This window comes from Drosophila albomicans, chromosome 2L (genome assembly GCF_009650485.2).
Source record: "Drosophila albomicans strain 15112-1751.03 chromosome 2L, ASM965048v2, whole genome shotgun sequence".
NCBI classification, from domain to species: Eukaryota; Metazoa; Arthropoda; class Insecta; order Diptera; family Drosophilidae; genus Drosophila; species Drosophila albomicans.
Window position 1 is genome coordinate 22,014,089 of NC_047628.2, and position 20,873 is coordinate 22,034,961.

At 40.5% G+C, this 20,873-nt stretch overlaps 6 protein-coding genes across 6 annotated transcripts in view; 2 read left to right on the forward strand and 4 right to left on the reverse strand.

Annotated features, from left to right (window-relative positions):
* Positions 1–20,873, reverse strand: part of LOC117564678 (neuropeptide-like 4) — a 99,146-nt gene that overhangs the window by 67,426 nt on the left and 10,847 nt on the right. The gene's annotated exons all lie outside the window — the stretch shown is intronic.
* Positions 16–5,439, reverse strand: LOC117565887 (mucin-5AC). The gene is made up of 5 exons (XM_034245228.2): positions 5,207–5,439; positions 4,905–5,079; positions 4,576–4,843; positions 1,209–3,591; positions 16–1,148 (listed from the first exon to the last, which is right to left on the reverse strand). The coding sequence occupies exons 1-5, from the start codon at positions 5,265–5,267 to the stop codon at positions 940–942; spliced, it is 3,096 nt and encodes a 1,031-aa protein (XP_034101119.1). The 5' UTR covers positions 5,268–5,439; the 3' UTR covers positions 16–939.
* LOC117565891 (adenosine 5'-monophosphoramidase HINT3) lies at positions 5,961–6,858 on the reverse strand. Its single transcript, XM_034245233.2, has 3 exons — positions 6,486–6,858; positions 6,235–6,428; positions 5,961–6,175 (listed from the first exon to the last, which is right to left on the reverse strand). The coding sequence occupies exons 1-3, from the start codon at positions 6,814–6,816 to the stop codon at positions 6,134–6,136; spliced, it is 567 nt and encodes a 188-aa protein (XP_034101124.1). The 5' UTR covers positions 6,817–6,858; the 3' UTR covers positions 5,961–6,133.
* On the forward strand, positions 7,123–9,757 carry LOC117565889 (uncharacterized protein KIAA2013 homolog). Its single transcript, XM_034245230.2, has 5 exons — positions 7,123–7,426; positions 7,485–7,956; positions 8,017–8,952; positions 9,009–9,133; positions 9,191–9,757. The coding sequence occupies exons 1-5, from the start codon at positions 7,240–7,242 to the stop codon at positions 9,376–9,378; spliced, it is 1,908 nt and encodes a 635-aa protein (XP_034101121.1). The 5' UTR covers positions 7,123–7,239; the 3' UTR covers positions 9,379–9,757.
* Positions 9,896–12,695, reverse strand: LOC117565890 (aspartate aminotransferase, mitochondrial). The gene is made up of 4 exons (XM_034245232.2): positions 12,529–12,695; positions 11,364–11,523; positions 10,956–11,306; positions 9,896–10,884 (listed from the first exon to the last, which is right to left on the reverse strand). Exons 1-4 carry the CDS (start codon positions 12,603–12,605, stop codon positions 10,189–10,191), a joined length of 1,284 nt encoding a protein of 427 aa, XP_034101123.1. The 5' UTR covers positions 12,606–12,695; the 3' UTR covers positions 9,896–10,188.
* LOC117565892 (NPC intracellular cholesterol transporter 2 homolog a) lies at positions 13,061–13,730 on the forward strand. The gene has a single exon (XM_034245234.2). It carries the CDS (start codon positions 13,163–13,165, stop codon positions 13,622–13,624), a length of 462 nt encoding a protein of 153 aa, XP_034101125.1. The 5' UTR covers positions 13,061–13,162; the 3' UTR covers positions 13,625–13,730.

The following is a 20,873-nucleotide window of genomic DNA, read 5'->3' on the forward strand; positions in this document are numbered from 1 at the left end:
TCCGTGGCGGTTTTCGCATCAAACTGAGTGTTGTCTTAAAAAATTGCAACATTTCCTTTTAACGTTTTGTGTTTGTCGTTTTGGATAATTTGGCTATTACAAAATCGACGCATAAAATTCTTAAGTGCTAAACTACCCGGCGAGTAGTAGTCATCAAAATGGATCATTTATAATTTGCAGTTATTATTATTATTATTTGTAGTCCCAAAAAACTATTCTTTATCTTTACATGGTACATATACATGAATTCTAGATCAATAAATCTTCAATTGGTATTTCTTTCGACTTAAATATTTACAATTTTTGTTTTGAATTCTTCTTTTGTTTTTAATAGCGGCCATTGTTTGAGGCGTTGATTTAACTAAATTCTATAATCTCATTTGAAAATAATCAAAAAAATTAATAAAAACACTTGAATCTTATTTCATAATATGATCATCATCTGCTGCTTTGCTTTGCTGGCTGTTCTGTTTGGGGATTTTTTCTTTCTGTTTAAAACGTAAAAAGCTTATCTAAACTAAAGAGAAAGTAAAAGAGAAATGCTATTTACAATTGTGTTTTAGTTTTAAGGTAATTCGATGCCTGGCAACTTTGGAGAAATCAATGCCAATATATGGTATGGTATAGTATAAAACAAGGTTTAGTGTGACTGCTGCAATTACAAACTAGATGAACGCGATTCTCAATGGGATGAACGAGGATTCTCAAAGATAGTTGAATTTACAATATATCTATATATATGCATAAATATAATGATAATGATAATCTTGCACTCGAAACTAATCTATCAACTAATGCTAAACTAAACCGGGGCTGGCTTTCTGGGTGTGTGAGTGTGTCGTCTGTCCTGTGTGTGTGTGTGTGTGTATGTGTTTTGTTGTGCGTTTCTCTCGCAGATCAGCAGAAGATGCAAATCAAATTCGAGTGGCAATTTGATGCCTATGGCAAAGTTGTTGTTGTCGTCGCTGCCATTCTTGTCACTTCCATTGGTTTCTTCGACTCCTCCAACACTGTCACTGTCGTCACCTTGCTGCTGATCGCCTCCAGCGGCGCTGTTATGCTGCTGCTGCTCTCAATCTCAATGGGCTGCTCCAGTTCCATGTCCACATACTCGATTGCGCTGCCATCATCATCCTGCAGTTCAATTACTGAAACAGAAAGTGGAACATTAGCATGTTTTGTCAGATATAAAACTCGTAACTACTCACTGCGATTGTTGAGCTGTGTTGTAGCTGTTTCTCCTCCTCCTGCTGCTGCTGCTGTCGGCACTTCCTCTTCCCTCACATCCTCTACAACCAGCGCCTCCAGCAACTTCTTGCTTGCAGCATTCGACACCGTGCTTGTTGGCGTTGTTGTTGTGCTCGCTGCTGCAGTTGTTGTGCTGGGCGTAACAACAGCCGACGAAGCCTTTGAAGCCTGATCCAATTCCATTTCCCAATCGGTGGCATTTAACACAACCATCGACGTTGGCGCCGTCTTTGCTGCAGGCGTCTTTGGCGACGCCTCCGTTGAGGCTCCATTGTCACTCGCCACAATGATGGGCATATTAATGATATCGATGGGCGTGTCCTCTGTAATCAGTTGATTGGCAGTCGGCTTCGCCTTGCCTGCTGCTCCCAAGATGCTTGTCGTAGCGGCAACCACAGTCTGTTGTTGTTGTTGTTGCGTACTGCTGCTGCTGCTGGCTGCATTCGCTGTCGCTGAAGCTGGTCCAATCACCAATACATTGGGTTTGGCTGTTGACAGCAGTTCAGATGTCGTCTTCGGTTTACTGGTGGCGGCAGAGGAGGCGAGTGTAACCGCTCGCATGCCGCTGGTGGGCAGAAAGACCAGGTTACTCTTGCTCACACTCAATGTGGTGGGTTTGCCTTTGGCAACGCCGCCGCTCGTCATTTGCGTTGGGGTAAGCAACTGCATCTTCTGTATGGTTATACGCTGCTGCGCTGCTGGCTGCGGAGACGTTGGCGTTGTCAACTGATGACCAGTGGGCGACAAAGCTGCATTGCTTACGCTAACTGTGGTCTTGCTCACTGTTGTGCCGCCAGCTGCAGCAGCCGCCGTGGGATTGCTGGGACTGGGATTGAGCTTGTGTATTATGCTGCCCGCATGCAGCTTGGTGGCTGGCAGAAATACTTTGCCATTAGGCGAGCAAATCTTGATATTGCGCAACGCGCTGCTCGGCACCTGTTTGATGCTGCTGCTGCTCAGCTTAATGTTGCCCAGCAATTGTGACGTCGATGGCGAAGCAGCAGTTGCCACGGGGGATGCGGTAACTGTTGCTGCTCCCACCGTGCTCGTCGTCGCTTTGCGAAACACGGGCATCGCATTTGTTAGCGGTGTGATGAGCGTGTTGTTCAAACTGCTCGCTGGTATATTTTTGATGATATTCACAGCACTCGCGCTGCTCAGTGGCGTCGCTATGCTCTGGCTCTGACTCGAAGTTGGAGTCGCCGTCTGGCTGGGCACACGCTCCTCCACAATGTACTTTTGTGGGGTTGTTGCAGCTGCAGCCGCAGTGGTTGCCTTGCTGCTGAGATTGCTGATGGCATGCGGACTTGGCTGCTGTTGCTGTTGATCGTAGGCGATAACTCGCAGTTGTGCTGTGCTTGGACTGACAACAGTGGGCAAAGTCGGCGTCTGCGGCAGCGGCTGCTTGTCCAGTAGCTGAATCTTCTTGGGCGTCAATTTGGTGCCTGGTGGCAATATTGTGGTACTGCGCACCTTGGGTGGCGCCGCAATCTGTTGCACGCTTATGATTTGCGGTGCCAGCGGCAAGTTTGCGGTGCAAATTGTGGGCGATGCTTGACGCTCCTCCACAATGTATTTCTTAACCGGCGTGCTCAATTGTGACAATGGTTGTTGCTGTTGCTGCTGTGGCGTGGGCGACATCTTGTTATCTTTAAACACAACGGGTGAGCTTACAATCGAACGTGGCGTTATTGCTGGCGATTGCTGTACAACGGGCGACAATGTCTTCAGTTTGCTGGCTGCCACCGATTTGAGTGCCTCATCGAGTATATATTCCACATGTGGTTGAACCAAGTGATTGGCATTTGGGTGCTGCTGTAGCTGCGGCGTTGTTGTCGGCGTCGTCGGCTCTGCTGCTGCTGCTGTTACAGCTGGCAGCGTTGTCGCCAATAATACTTTATGTTGCTGCTGTTGTTGTTGCTGCTGCTCTTGCTGTTGCTTTTGCTGCAGCTGCAACTGTTTCTGCGCTCGTCGCCGTCCGCTTTTCGCTGGCTTTGTGTTGGCTGCAGCAGGCGACAAATTGCCACTGTTATTGGCCAGGGTTGCATGTGCTGCACCCTTTTTACTGGACAAGCGTTGCTTGTGCTTCTGCTGCTGTTGGTAAAAGTAACGTTGCTGCATTGTCCGCGGACTCGGTCGCTGCTCCACCGGATGTCCCACATGTCCATCCTCATCTTGTGCAGCTATTTGCTGTTGTTGTTGCTGTTGCCCCTGTTGTAGTTGTTGCCGATAATCGTGTTGAGTGTTCCGCTTCTTGTTGGGCTTCGACGCCTCACCGGCATCGTTCTCCTTGCGCTTCAATGTGGCCTTCTTGATCTCGTTAGGTAAATCGGGTACCTTGAACTGCAAGAGGTAAAACGCATTAATTGCGAGTTCAAATATTAATTGGATTATTTTGGATTATTTTACTATTAAATTTCACTAAATGTTGAAAATAATTACATTTAAATAAGAATTTGCAAATTTTAAGTATTTTCTTGCAAAACTTTTTTCCCGCTTAAATTTTGACTGCCACTACTTTATTTACATGTCCTCGGGTAACTTTTTATTAACATTTAGCGGGCAGTTGTGTTATGTTAATTAGCAGTGTTATCGCTGCTAACAGTAATATTCGCTCAACACAAATTTCAAATTACAAACTGAAAAGCAAATTGAAGGATTTTTAGAAACCAAAAAATCTGGTTTCGTTCAATAATTAAAATTTACAAATAAATCAAATATTTACTCATTAAACGTTTCCCGCTTAAAAGTATTTACAAATGTTTTTACTGTTGTCCTCAGTATTCTCTGTATATGTATATATCGATAACATTTTTGCTAATAACACAGCTGTATGTTAATGTTAATTATCAGTGTTAACGTTGCTGTTAACTGCGGCATTTGCTTAACGCAAAATTTAAATTGCAAACTGCAAAGCAGTATCCAAAAACACCAACTTAAGCCTTGGTAAAAACACAAATTTAAAAAAAAACACTTAGTTAACATGTTGAGCGGCAATTGAACTGTACTTGTCCAATTCTATTGGTACTTTTAACCTTCCGACTGTTCCAATTGGATTGTTGTTTCCTAATTGGCCGTACACACACGCACACACACATGAACAGACTTACACCGCTTTGTAAGCGGACAGATCTTGGCGAGCATTTAACCCACTTGCAACACACAATAAAGAGCGCTTGAGAGGAGACGCTTGTGGAACAGCATTGCTCCAGGTGCAGACTGTACTTTTGCTTTGCCCCCAATACATGCGCAAACACACACGTATATTTAAATGTATATGCTGTCCAGGTCATACGTTATATAATGAGATGATCATGATCCACTCACCGGCTCCTCCATAATGACATGGGGCTGCTCCTGATACTTGTGCTTGCCATGCTTTAGCATCACGTAATTTGCCTGCTCCCGAAGCGCTTCGCCAAGATTGGCGCCAGTCTCATGTGGCGACGCAAGTTTGGCATTTTCCGCCAAAGCTTTCGCTGCCAAATCATTGGCCACAATGCTGAGCGCAGTTTGTGGGCTGATGCGTGGCAGCAGCGGATAGGGCCGGCGACCTTCACGTGACCATTCCTGCCATGTGTTGGGACCGCAGACGCTGTTAAAAATTCCACAAAATTTTTCACTAGAAACACACAGAATTTGCGGTGGCAACTCACTTCTCAGCTATGGTGCAGAGCTGTTCATCGTTGGCAGCGCGTCGCACCTCTGCACAATGTCGCTCCTGGGTGATGTGAAACACTTGACGCAATTCCTCCAACAGTTTCGCTTTCGTTTCACTTAGCGAGCCTTGGGCGCGAAAAACGCTAATAATGTGCGAGTACGATTCAAGCTCTGTGTGAAATTAAAGGTGAACAATGTTAGTTGCATATGAAGGGGCAGTTTCAGCTGCTACTGCTGTTCCTTGTTGTGTGGCACTAAGACAGCGGCAACATCTCGAAAGTATCAACGTTTCACCTACCAAGTCGACGCAGCATGCCTCGACATTCGTCGCGCGACATTTGCAGCGTTTGTGGCCACATCCTGCGGCTTGTATTTGAACGCACTACGATTGCCGCTCGCCAATCCGATTCAATTTGCAAACGCAATTCTCAGTTGTTTTGCTCAATGGCTTTTCGCGTTTCTTATTGCAGTTTTTATTAACTAAAACAAACCAAAACTCCGAGTTTGCTGCTGGTGCTCAGCGTGTGACCGTATGTTTAATTTTCAAATATACCATTTTTGCTACAAAATACCACTTCCGCAATGCGAATGCAACCCTTCAAGTACCTGGCGATTCTTCATTATCGATACTATTTTTCGTTGTGCAAATTATGTGACCCAATTCCTTGTTTTTAATATTTGTTTTTTGCTAAACATCATTTATTCAACTAGTGCCACTGGAAATTATGTTAAGAAATACACTTCCTGATACTGTTCACTTATTAATATAATGTTTTGCCATTTATTTTTTGTTTTGCCCAAGATCGCAACATTTTATTTTCGATGCAGACTTCAATAGGGTTACCACCTTAGTGCAACTTTCAAAATTTTAATTTTTATGTATGCACATAAGACGTTAAAGTATATTATTGTGATGTATTTACATAATTTCAACTTGTATTATTATAAACATTCATATTTGAGGTACTTCGGTTTCTTATCGTTCGTTGCTTATGAACTGTGTGTTTGTATATTGGAAATTGCATACGTATGTTGATATGTGTGTATGTGCGTGAGATTGTGTAGGGCAAGAATTTACACTGTTTATTTAGTATCTTTAAGATGCATTACTTTAAACTTTTTTTTTTTCAATTTACTCTTGTAAACGTATAGAATTGGGAAATTTATCCAAAACATATCAGAGAAAAGGAGAAACTTATTTTTGATTTCTAAGCCAGGAATCTTTTCAAAGTTCAGAGCGTTCCAATGAATCGATGGCGTCTTTGCCCTGCATATGTATAATATATTAAGAACAAACAAAATTATAAATTAAGCACTTTGTCTTACCGACTTAAACCAGAATGAATTCGTCAAAAAGTTAATTCGATCCCAAAAGCCCATCCCCGATATGGGTGATATTCCATGTAGATGCAGATGATGTTGCGATATAAAGGGCGGAATATGGAATCCGATCACTGCATCTGACGTATCAATACCTTTCGACCCCAGAAAGTCGACCATGCCACTGTACATGCGACTCACTAAGAAAACGTGTGTAAATAATAACAATATGTAAATAAGCCCGACTTTCGACTTACCTAAGCCAACGTGGGACTTGTTAAGCACTTTTAAACTTTCGTAATGTTTCTTGGGAATCGCAAGATAATGATAAGTAGATGCCGGTCGAATGTCTTTAAATATCACATATTCATCGTTTTCAAATTCAAGGACTGGTGGTGTCCTGTTTCCACTAGCAAACTGACAAAATAAACATTTCGCTGGAGACTGTGCGTTGAAAGACTTGATGTTCGTTTCGATCGTGTATTTGACGAATAACACAAATATTAAGAAAATCAATATAGAAAATAAAATACACTTTTTCTTTTTCCAAACATTTCGACAACTCCCATTCCTCTTGGAACTCGACATAATCTTAATAACGTAAACAAAGACACAACACAATTCAATACAGATGAGCAAAGTAATCGATATGCATGCATCGATATGACTCGATCTATAAGAGATTCATATTCATCTACAGTATTCAATATACTAAAATAAATTAAATCTAAGTGAAAGCTAATTGTAAACACTATAACAAGCATACACATTTTAATCAATGTAACCCAAATTATTGAATTGTAAGATATTCGATCTAACAACTATTTGCAGCAATCGATGTTTGCATTAGCATTTGAATATGTAACAACTATTTTCTGCAGTCGATATATCGATACATGCGTTTGCAGCTCTGTCTCAACTATTCCTGAGTTTGGCCACAAATTTGTGGCCAAGCAGTTTTTGAAAAGCGTTATTTATTTCGATGTGAGTCCATTTAAAAACAAAAACAATATGTTATTCCGATCAGCCAAAAACAAGTTCGAAGCGGTAGACGTTATTCGCCGGCTCAAACGTTTAGCCGAGGGCACAGTGACGTCGTACCGGCGTTTATTTGTGCTGCTGTTGTGTGTGTGCATAGTGTTCTATATGCTGCCGCCAATCTTTCGTTATCTATTTCTAAGCACAAACGAGGAAAAAGGTAACGTTGTCACAATTGTGCTTCTATATATAACTCTTGTTCTATTGACAATTGACAGATGTGCACAGCGTGTGCATGGACGATCGTCTAACTCCGTATATACTGCAAAACTACGAATATGACGCGAACATACGTCACGTGGCTCCGTTGCTGGAGGGGGAGCGGGATTACACGCCCTATGCGGGTAACGGTTATATTGGACTCGAGGTCTCGCACGATGCTGCACTGAATATTAAACATGGCCGTGCTATGCAGCTGCCGATACGTTTTCAACCCATTGTCTCGGTGCTTCAAATGGGCGGCGCTGAAAAAGAAGCTACAGTTGTGGAGTATTTGACAGGAATGGTGCATAGATTTCAATGTTACTCCGGTTATTTTGTCTCCTACACACTGTATGCGCATCGCACACAGCCAAATGTGCTCATGCAAGAACTGCAAATCACCAATACCCGCAACATGGTCGAGAACATTGAGCTGATACTGCCGCGCAATCGGTTACCTAAGTCTACTGTGCGCAGCATTCCACTCGGGTTAGTAAGCACATTGTTGCAGCTTCAAAATCGTACCTACATCACTTCATTCTCTTTTAGCGCTCCCGTCCAAATCGGCATGTTGAGCTACACCGAACTGGAGGTGATTACAGGCAATGTGCAGCCCTCGCCCGATGATCCCACTAAACTGATTGCCATCAGTATTGTGAAACCCAAACTAGAGCCAACTGTGCAGCTACGCAAGCGCGGTACAGTGCGCATCGTTTACCCGCTGATTGTGGAGTATTCCAAGCCCGTTGCCGAGCAGCAATTGAAAGCCACCTTGGATAATCTGGAGCAGCACACAATTCAAGCCATGACCAACCTGCTGCAGAAACTCACAGGCTCGCTAAACAGCATCAATAACTTCCGGCAAGAACACATCAATGTTTGGGCCGATCTCTGGGCCACAGGCTTTACGATAAGCACCTCTAAGGCAGAAAACAGTTTGAATGGTGATCGTATTAATGCAACCATGTATGCGGTGCTCTCTCAAGTGCGCAGTTTTGAGTTTGAAGAACTTAATGCTGGCTTAGGCACCGGTTCGGTTGCTATACGCGAAGACATTGCCAAGGCTTTGACATACGCCGAAGGCTGCTTTGATTCCTATCACACGTTGCAGGCCGAGAATCTGTGGCGTGACATGGCCACCCTGACTCAACTCAATTCGTTGGTTTCGTCGTGGATGTTAACGCTGGAGAAGCAAGGCTGCCACAATCTGATACGCGCTGGCGCCTCGGGCGTCATTCAGGCTATGACGCTGAGTTTTGGTAGCTTTCGTTTTAGCAATCAGCATTTGGAATGCAATATGCATCCGAAATTCTTGCATCGCGACTTTCACTTCAGGCGTCTTAACTATGGTAACAAGACGCACGTCAATGTGACAATTATTGTGAAGGAGGACAATAAAGCGGTCATTAATGTGGCCTTGGATCGCTCCGATCGCAGTTACTACGCCTGCGATGGCGGTTGTCTTGACGAGCCAGTTCTGCTCACGTAATTAGCTACATTATAATTCTTTGAAATTATGTATTAACAGTTTAATATTGCAGGCAAAGTCGTCGCGAATTCCCTGTCAAATTGACTGAACCCCTGACTGCAATATTGTATATAACTGAGGATAAACAACACATGGAGGAGATACACCATGCCATACACGTCAAGGAAGTGGTAGAAGGTACATAAACAAAATATTCTCTTTTTTGTCAATGCTAATTCGTTTTATATCCTTCAGCTCCGGCGCATGAACAACACGTCATTGCATTGCACAAGCATGGTCATCAACTTGGCGGTTTGCCTGCTCTCTTTTGGGTCTCAGTGTGTGCAATAATTATAGTATTTCATATATTCCTTTGTAAGCTGATTATCAAGGAGTATTGCGAGCCAAGCGATAAGCTCCGATATCGTTATAACAAACCGTGATTCTAGTTGTATATAATAACAAATAATAAATGTGTATAATCTAATTGGACGTATCAGAAGATGCTACTAGTAAAAGCAAAAAGAAACAAATTACAACCAAAATTGCCGACCTTTTTCATTAAAACGCATTATCAAGAAACGCAGATAGCAGACAAAACTGACATTTGTTGTGAGGCAACAAATGTGCAATATAGTAATTAACGATATTAATCAAAATGTGTTGAATGTTTTTTAGGAAAATCACATTTGTATAAATACTTAGAAAGCGCTTTCGCAGCAGACCCAATCATATATATTATATATTCTACATTGTTAAGGTCTAATTTATGTACATATTAATTCGTATAGTGGCGCTCTAATCAATAAATGAATATGTAAACACAGAACTAATACTGACACTTCTATTTACGCAAGTGCAACGCGATACATTTCCTTCAGTGAAATAGCATTGAAGGGAACGAAAAGAAAAGTCTACTGAAAACACTCGAATATCCATACATAGAGAAAATCACATGTGTTGTTTTGCTTAAATACGCGTCTTTATATTAGATTGCATAATTAAGTTAATTGAAATAGATTGCAGTATGTGCTTTTGTGTGTGTATATAAATTTAAAAATGCTTTATGCTTAAAGGCAGATCTAGAATCTTATGTACAAAGTGTGTATGAAAGAGAGTAAGAGATAAATGAAAATGCAATATCGTACGTATATCTCGGATTCTGCTATATATGCTCCTAGGTACATCATTTAACAGGTGCCAATAAGTAGCTTTTTAGCTGTAGAAAACGATGCAAACTTTTCGATTCCAGTTTACTTCGTCACCTTGTGAATGCTCTCGGCGAGGTACTCGACATTCTTGCTGGTTACGCCGGCCATGGAGATACGACCATCCTTGGTGAGGTAGACACTGTGATTCTTGATCAAGCTATCGACTTGCTCGGGCGTCAAACCCGTGAAGCAGAACATGCCAATCTGATCGACAATATGCTCCCAGTTGCGGGTTGAGCCAAGTTTCTCCAGATTCGTTTTGAGCTGAGTGCGCACATTGATGATGCGATCGGCCATGCCCTTGACATCCTTCAGCCACTGGCTACGCAGATCGGCAGTGTTGAGAATCTCGGCAGCAATGCGTGCACCATGAATGGGAGGATTGGAGTACAAGGCACGAATAAGAATCTTGATCTGGGACAAGCAACGAGCGGCTTCCTGTTCGTCGGCACAGATCACAGTGTACGCGCCAGCGCGTTCACCATAAAGACCCATGTTCTTGGCGAAACTCTGAGCCAAGCAGAAGTCATGGCCATCAGCCTCAAAGATGCGCACAGCCTGGGCATCACCATCAACGTTGCCGGTGGCAAAGCCTTGATAGGCCATGTCGAAGAAGGGATACAGCTTGCGCTGCTTGAACACTTGTGACAGCTCACGCCATTGCTCGGCAGTGGGATCCACGCCAGTAGGATTATGGGCGCAGGCGTGCAGTAGCACAACGGAGTTCTCGGGGATTTTCTGCAATACAATAACAATAAATAAGTTCTAAATAGTACCGTGGTGCTTATTAATTTAGTAGCTAAACTTACCTTCAAATCTTCAACCATGCCATTGAAGTCCAAGTTACAGTTCTTGGGATTGTAGTAGCGATAACGCTTCACTGGCAAACCGGCGTGCTCGAAAATGGGCACATGATTGCCCCAAGATGGCGTGGGCAAGTAAATCTCGCGATTGCCCTTCCAGAATTTGCTCAGGAAGGCTGCACCAATACGCAAAGCTCCTGTACCACTGATTGCCTGTGTTGTGGCATTGTGCTTGGCCTTTAGGCGCTGCGATTGCTCTCCTAAAGCCAGTTCGATGGCCTTGTTGTAGAAGTCTGGCACACCAATAATGGTGGCATACTCCTTGTCCATGCCGCGGCTGACAATGCGGTTCTCAGCCTACAAGGATTACAAAATAAATCAGATGGGTACAATATAATAACGACTCGAACTTACCTCACGCACGCTGGGAAGCACAAAGGGTTTGGTGTTGTCATCGCGATAGGCGCCAGCGCCCAGATTAATCTTCTTGGGATTGGTATCTTTCTTGAAGGCTTCTGTCACACCCAGAATGGCATCCGGTGGACCCATTTGTACCTCCGAAAACCATGTTGATCTGCATAACAAATCACAAAGATAGGTTGCAATTGAATTATCAAATTATACTCATTTCCTAGTCTAATATGTCTGCTCTTTGCCCTATGATTATCTTTCATTATTTATAATCAGTTCGGCAGTCTGCAGAATTTGTCGGTACAATTATAAAATTATCATTTTTTTGGTACTTTTTCTGATTAGTTATCAAACCATGGTGGCAATGCATGAGCAAAGTTTGAAAGTCAATTAGAGGTTTCGTAGTTGATATACCTGACCTCTACCTTACCACACCTTGCTCCACCCCACCTAACTAATCTGATCACTCAGCTCCACTGCTGGGGGTTGCCTATAGATTGCTTATCGCCCGTTGTCGTCAATTGTAAACAAGTTCAATCCGGTTTAATGAGACCGAAGATGTCAACGAATTGCGATAAGCGGCCGGTAATTAAAGTATTATTCCATCTGATTTATTTCTTAATAAATTAATTATTCTTTAACTTTAACACTGTCGATCAGTTAATTAAACGAAATCGATATAAAATTTCGATAAAAAGGAAGTGAGTGTTGCCTTATCGGAGCAGCAAGGAAGATTTATCGCAAAACAAATAAAACAGCATTCGTCTTCTAATTGGAACACACACGCAAACATCAAGTTGCTTTCACATTTGTGCGCAAAATATACATATGTATCTGTGTGTGATAATGTTCGCGGTCATAATGGGATTTTTTTAGCAGCTGTTATTGTCTCACAGCGTGCTGACATAATAAAAAACAACAAAAACAAACAGCAAAAATTATCTAAAGGAGGAAACGCATGTATGTACTTAGCATGCATATGTATTGGGTTTATTTATACACATGCATGCATACATAGCATGTAGGCATAAGATGGCAAGTAAACCGGCATATGCAATGACCTTGACAAATGACACTGCACTGCAGTGACGACGACGTGTAACACGAACAGCGAAAATAAAAACAACAAGGTTCAAGCAAAACGTTCTGGATGAAGATTTCAACTTACTTGCAACGTAGAACGGCTGGTGCATTAATTGCCAAGCGGTTGGCTGTCAACAAACTGCGTTTACAAATCTGCGACATCTTTTAAATTATATAAATTATAGACAAAAATGCAAAAGGCTTAAAATGCCGCCAAAAAATGCTGCGTCCACCACGGCGAAAGAGAATCTAACCAACTGCTGCCAACTGGAAAATAACAAAAGCTTTCAGTGTTCAGTTCATCAGAGTGACCGCAAATTGAGTTTCAAAATATACTATTTAATGCAAAAATGTTATGCTACGGTAAAGTGAACTTAAATAGTATCTGGTGTTTAAATAATATAAATCGAGTACTAAATGTTAACATAATGCAGTGCAGAATACATTTCTAAGCAAGGCGCTCAAAAAGTACTTTACAAGTTTAAAGTACTTAACAGAAAAGCTCTCCCGTGAAAGTATCGTTTGTTGACGATACGCGAATTATCGATAGCAAAGCTCGCAGCTGCTTGAGGCGCGCAGCTGATTTTGGTCTCTGCGTTTTGTCGTTTTCTTCTCAGTTTCAGTAGTTGCTAAGCTGTTGCAGAAGAAAAATAAATTCTACGTTTTTTTTTAGGATCTCGGTTGAGATTTTTATAATTTAATTAAGCTAAGTGAACATCATGTTCAAGTCGTATGTGCTTACCTTGTCTTTGGTGCTGCTGCTGGCGCTGATGCAGCTGAGTGGCGCACTTGAATTTCACGATTGCGGCTCTAAAACGGGCAAATTTACGCAGGTGATCATCGAGGGCTGCGATACCACAAAGTCCGAGTGCGTACTCAAAAGGAACACGAACGTCTCGATATCGATAGACATTGCGCTGGCTGAAGTTGCATCGGCCGTGAAAACCGTTGTTCACGGCAAAGTTCTTGGCATTGAAATGCCCTTCCCCCTCTCCAATCCAGATGCGTGCCAAGACAGTGGCTTAAAATGCCCATTGGAAAAGAACGAAACGTATCGATACACGGCCACATTGCCTGTGCTAAAGAGCTACCCGAAAGTGTCTGTATTGGTCAAATGGGAGCTACAGGATCAGAATAATGTCGATATCGTGTGTGTCGAGATACCCGCTAGAATTCAATAATAATATTAAATAAAAGATTACTCAAAGTTTCACTGTTAAATTTGCATGATGACTGTATTCTTATTGTAATCTAATAAAAAAGTAAAAATAAAGAAAACGAAAATTAGCTGGCATTGTGTTTGGAAGTGTGTGTGTCTGTGTATGCGGGCGCGCTATTTCTGTGGACCCGCTGTAATTTGCTTTGTTTGCTTTTTATTGATTCTTCCGTTCCAGGCGAATGTGTCATAAGAAGAAAGGTTAAGAAACCGACTAGCGTTACACTAGCAATGATACTCTAACAGAAGTCGGCTCATCTGCCATCTGATCTCGCAAGTGAAAAACATTATTTACAGGGACTCAATTTAAATTGCGTTTTGCGAAAAATTGCTATGTCAGAGCAAAGGTTTCTGATAACTCTCTCTTTGTTTACATTATCTACGCAGCTGTGCATGAATATGTATGTATATGGAATAGACCCGTGATGTCAGACCTTTTGATAAGAAAGCTTTCTATCATTTCATTTTCGTTTGTCACAAATTGCTTGGGGTAGTCATATCAAAATTCTTGATATGTGAGTATTATATATACGATAATAATAGTTGGAAGTCATTCATTTTAAACAGTGAATGATTTCTATGTAGGTTGAGCACAAAGTTGTAGTATTGTATAAATGTATAGCTTTTTAGGGTATATTCTAGTCACACACACCTTCCTGTTTGCATTTTATCGCTTTCGTTTCATTTACATACGAATCCGCATAAGGCAGTTCGCAAAAAGCAAGAAATGTGGAGCAGGCATGGAGGGAGGTGCCACGCCCACGCTCGACACCCCGTTACGCCCATCCATAGCCGCAAACTGACATTTAAAGAAAAAGCTTGACACATGCTGCAATGCAAAAAATGTGGGCAAAGTCTGCGACTCTCTGTCTATCTCTCTCTGATTCTGAGCTGAATATCATATAAGCGATGTACGAGAATGTTACAGTTCGTCTCTCCTTTCCTCCCATTCTGCCTTCCTCGTATGTCTTTCATCCTTGTTGCGTGTAAGCCGCTGTGTCGCTGCACTGATTTTCTTGCATAAATAGCAAACAGCATGAGCGTTTTAATATCCCGCATACAGAAATTGACACAATTGTATGTAAAGCTAGAAGCTGCATTCAAAAGTTAACCTACAAAGTAATAACTTTAAAAAAAGAAATATGTAATTGTTTTATTCTTATTAAACTATCATTTAAGCAAAAACGAATGATATCAAATAAATAGGTACAAACAAACAGCAAGGGTATTTGCAGTTCGGCTAAAGGAACTTGATTTCACTTTTACGTTTTTATTGCATTTACAAGTAAAATGCAACTTGCTTTCAGTTGAGCTTTTTTCTTTGCTGAACCGAGCTTTATAATTTAACATAATGTTGTCTGTGTGCAAGTTTAAGCAGCTTTAATAAGTTTTTTGTGCATTTTATTATGACAGAAGACGCAAGTAAAATATTTAACTGGCTTTTTATATGAAATTAGATTGGTAATAATCGCAGTATAAGCATGTTGGTTTTATGGCATCATACAGGCAATCCAGATTTTAATTCTTTTTTTGTATGAGTCGCAAGTAAGCGATAAAAAGCTTTTGACTTTCCAGCTGCAAACAGATCACGGGCTATGCAAGTCAACAGAACTAGTGCAAGTGAATAAATCTGGTTCTGTAAACAGGCATGTTGCCCGGAATTAGATGAAAACTAATTATATATTACATGTGTTTTTAATGGCATTATTGTTGAGACCAACAACTAACTGTCCAATCAGAGCAAAGGCCCGCTCTGTATTTTATCAACCTTGGTCTTGGTAAAGCACGAAGCTACATTCACTTACATGACAGCGGCTTCTGCAGTGACTTCTTATATGTACATACAATCATATATGTACATATAACTGCGGCAAGTACTCTCTCTCAATCAGAAGTATACACAGTTTCTAGCAGCAGCAGCGCATGCAGCTCAAAGTCTTGCACAGAGTCGTGAGAGTTGGAAAGTTCTGATGCACTCAGTCCTGCAGGGGCATGCGCTCGCAGCTTCCACAGCCGCTCTCTCTCTCTCTCTTTTTTTATTTCTGTTATGATGTTATAGAGCTAAGAAACGTTCCGCTCACTCAGTAACGATTTGCTAGTTGTCTGGAACTTCCAGGTGCAGTCAGTACAGTCAGAGAGCCTTGGGAATCAGTAAGATGAGAGAGAATGTTGTGGTCATCAGTTGATAGCTAGCCCGTTCAATGTGTATAGTATTGAGTAGCAAGGGTAGTTTCAGAGATCAACTGTTCTGCATATTTCAGCTGCAAAGTATGCAATGAATTTTTTGGTTACTGGCAATCAGCATATAAAATGCAACTAACTTTTTTATAGTAATTTGAATTTGTATGTTAATATGTCTAAATTATTCTAATGCCTAATCAGCAACAAAACTCCTTCAATTAACATTTTCTTGCAGTTTTAAATTTATTTAGGGTATTTTCTAGGCGAGAATTTTAAAAGCGTAAAATCTTGTTATTCATTGATAAATCACATTCATTGTCACTTTGAACGCGGCTGTTGCGCGTATCTTAATTATTTGCATGTGATGGCCATAAATTTGTTGTTGTAAATGTTAACGGCCGCATGGAATTCATTAAAAGCCATAACAATAACCAAAATGGCCAAAAATGTTGCATGTCTGCCATGCAGCAGATGTCAATTTCTCACACCAGCCACAGCAGCAACAACAATGAGAGAAGACTATGGGTAAAAATTGTATAAAATGGATAACGTTACCGTTGCGCCCATTTTGGTCATGGCCTGGTGCAGTTCTGGTCTGCCGGTTATACATAATATAATTGTATTGAAATTAATCAAATGGTGAAAGAGATAGCTTAAATTGTTTACAATTTCTTGTTTCGGTTGTAAGCCGATTTTGGCCCAAAACGGGTGGCTGCCATTAAAAGGGATCGAAATACAAGGCAAGGGATGCCACGTGTATTGTGTATCGTTGTCATGATTATTACCTTTGCATTTTTAATGATTTAATTTGTTTGTCCACATGTGCAAATGACTGCAAATTTGTTATTTCCAGTGGCATGTGCAAAATGTCTGTGATTAAAAACAAATTAAATTTTAATTAATTGCCCTTTTGCTTGACTCCTTGTTGTTCTCTATTATAAACCCAAAATATCAATGAAGCTCTCGATTTTCTTTACGATAATATTGGTTACTTGCTCTATTTATTTTAGTTAATTGACTTTTAATTAATTGCACTCATGTAATAGTTTTTGACGTCCTGTATTGTAATCGATAATATGTTGCTCTTGAATGTTTTGTAAGAAAAGAAGCAGAATTACTTTAATTAATTAATCTTGAATATATAACTTCCTCTAGAACTGATGCTATTTTAAAAATATTGCTTCCAACTTGCTGAGCTTTTAAATTTACAAATTCATTAACTGTGCTTTAACAAAATATAAAACAAACAATTGCAGTCTTTCAAAGGGTTTTCGAGACTGCTCATTTGTTGCGAAATTAATTAAATTTGCTGATGACGAGACAAATGAGAAGAATAACCATTTTGCATGCTGAAAGGTTTCCTCCTCCTGTCCCTCCTTTCCCTACTTTCCCTCCGGCCAAGATTGTGTGGTAGAAAGTAACAGACAGGTCGGGTCATACATGTGTCTAGACCACCGCACAATGAATGACTCTCAGACCCACTGACATATTCAAATGAAAAGCACCCCACACCCCCTCAATCCCTGCCTTCATCTTTCTCTCAGTCTGTATCCCTTAGTCCTTAACATATGCTGACTTTGGCATATTCCACATTTGCAGTTGAAGTGTTCTTGCATATAAATCACTTAAATATTCACATTTATTTTCATTTTCAACGCGTTTTCCTATTTGTTTCGCGTACAACGCGCGTTTGTCCTCTTTTCCCCCCAGACCTCTGAGAATGGTGATTTACATATTCATTGTGCTCCACATTTTGGCACTTAAAAAGTCGTTACAAGGTGCAAAAGTTGTTGGTGTGTGGCGAATAGACAATCGGGGATGAGTTGCATGAAAGGGGTGAAAACTCTGCTGAATGGAATTTGTTTAAATAATGACTGTTTCGCCATTGATTCCTTCTTTCTCTATTTTTTTTTTGGCAATGCATCGAAGCGAGGGTTCAACATGTCAATCGATTTGACAGATATCGGGGCAGTATGCAATGTGCACTCTCTCTCTCTCTCTCTCTCTCTCTCTCTCTGACCCATTTATGCATTGGGGCTTGTCAAGCGGAAGTGCTAGAAATAACTGCGATATTGTTAACCTTTTATGTGCTGCACATCTATTGAAAGTGATTTAAAATGGCGTAGGACAATGTGTGTCCCAACTACAACGGCACTATTTTACGCTGCGTATACGTGATATTTAGAAAAGAGTCTTACGTTTGCAGCATTGCAGAAAGGTCTCAAAGTATATTCAATTTACAGCAAACACCTGCTAGCTGTCTCTATATTTAATGTAAAGTGCTTCCTAAATTTAAAGCTATGATCCTAATTTATTATTTCGCACAGTATTGTTATTCTACTTTCATTTGAAGATGTCCTTGACTTTTCATTCATTTTACTAGATTTCACTTTTTTCCACTTGCATTTTCTACTACCATTTATTTTACTTTATTGCAGTTCTTTTCTCTCGTTTTTGTGTCACATTTTAAATATATTTTCCTTTTGTTTTTCATTTCTAGTTGCGTTATGGAGTTTATTGCGATTTATACGTGTAAGTTACTAATCAAATATGGTAATTATTTCTGTCTATCAATTTATATTGAATTATGCGGTTATCCCTGCAAATAACCACTTTTATTACGAACATCGTTTATACACTCATAATACTCAAAATCGAGTTGAAGCTGTAGCTATCAGAGCGCAATCAAATTGAAATTTATTTGCATGCTTGTCCTTATTTGTTTTGCTGCTCATAAATATGTTATTAAGCATTTATTACACCTAACGGCAAAATTGCCAAATTGACAGCTTAATGATTTGTTGATGACTTGCGGTTTAATTAATGTTGAAGTCTTGGGCCTGAGGGCATCTTGAGGGATACGCTTGGCCATTTTGGGAGGTGTTGCAGCACATATTAAATGTGGATTGAAAGGATGTAATCTTTATACTGAACACTGTCTAAACACATGTTTGCAAATACGCTTCTGATTAGCCCAATGGCTTCGGCAGTGAAGAAGATAAGTCACAGCAAAGACAGCATTTGATGTATGTGGAGTGAGAATACCTGCAACAGTGGCGACATCTAGTGTTTGAATTGATCCATGTAATTATGGAGTGGCTCCATCTAGTTTTCGGGGTGGATACTAAAGAGTGTTTTGTGATTCACCAAAATGAAGTTTCAGTTTTCGAGTCCGTCTTTTAAGTTAACTGGCATTAACATGCATTTGTCATTTAGTTTGTACAATTAAGTGCTGACAAAGTAATTCATTATTATTAATAATATGCATAAAACTAACCAATAAATGCTTCTGTCTGGTGATGCTGTAAATGGAAATCACTCGCAATCACTTGATGCAGATGATGCGACAAATTATATTCAATTTGTCGTGGCTGTGGCACAAAATTACTTTTCACAAAATTACCATGACACACAAGAGAGAGATAGAGATGGGTCCTTGCATGTCCTTGCTGCACATCTATCTTGCCGCTCATGGAGATTCAATTTGATGTGCTGCATCAATATGAACGTGTTGCCTGCTTCTGCTTCTGCTGATGAAGCTGATACTGATGCTCCGGGTGTCACTCTCCCGACTCATTAAATATTAATTGTAAATTTTAATTAAAATAAACCGAAACGATTGCGGCAGGAAGCCAACCGACGCCATGCATCGTACGACGACAATCATCTGCAGCTGATAGCCCAGGTAATAATGTTTACTGCCCATTCAACCCAGCTCCACCTCTACGTATGCATGTAGTTCATATAGACGTAGCCTCAAGTATCCACAAATACTCCCATGCATTATCAGTACACAATAAAAAAGCAAGAAGAAAAACACTGAAACCATTAATTGCCAAACAAACTGTGCACAAGAGGAAGTACGGTAATCGTAAATAATGGAGGCAGATGATTCGTCCATGGAGGTGTCATTGTTTGACTTCATCGTGCATCGAACAGTTGGTCGACTAGCAGACAGGCTGTCTTGCAAGTGATTTGTGTGAGTTAATTGCAAAATGTATACAAAAGACAGAATTATGCATTGAGATTTAGATTTTATCTTTCAGCTTAAAACTTAAATTTGCTAACCTTTAGTTTTCAATCAGCTTATGGTTTACCACTTTATTACAAAGTTCGTAAACGCATGAAGATCTTACTTCAGTCCAGTTAATGCTAGTGTATCAAGAGTTCGTTATGAATTACAATATTGTATATGGATTTTATTGAAATTGCAGCAACAGTAACTGATTTAATCTTCTTTGCTGTCGGTGCACATTGTCAATTTGCGGGTAAAAATGGTAAATTGCAACTGTTCGCTGGTCGATGCGAAAGGGATTGTGTACTCCGAGTGAAAGTTGAAATCTGTCAGTTAAGAACAACTGGCCGAACATGGTCGAAATTTTCAATAAATTGTGTTTTAATAATAAGCGCATTACACGTCTATAGGCAAACGAATCATTTATGTAAATATGCAATTCTTCCGTTCTTTCTCTTTCTCTCTCTCTCTCTCTCTCTCTCTCTGTGTTTTACCTACCACCTTTTCTTTTTATTTATTTTATGGCAATATTTTTATATTATTTCTTTTCGCTCTTTGGCGCTGCTGTTTTTTATGCCGTCACGTTTGCGACCGGAATTGCATTGACCTGTAATATTTGCAGACTTTAAAACATATCGCGAGCGTGTTATAAAATAAAAGACAGACAATAAGTTATTACGACCCGATAGCCGATAGCGTTAATGTTCATTTATAGCCGACAATGTCTTTGGGCTTACGCAAATAGCGCTGCTGCCTCGAGAGCCGAGAGTCTGCATCGACTGTGAAGGCTTTGTCGCCACTTAACTTCCAGCAACGACAAAAAAAATGAGAGATTCTCTCCTTTTACTTAAGGCTTAAGCTTGCTCATGGCACATTACGTATACGTAATGTAATGTGCTCTGCCCAACTGAGATTTATGCTTAACTGATGTAAATGCTTGGCAATTTGACTGGTTTATTGACTTTTATGAGCTAGTTTATTATGCTGCTTAAGGGTTTAATAGCGCAGCATAAATTTG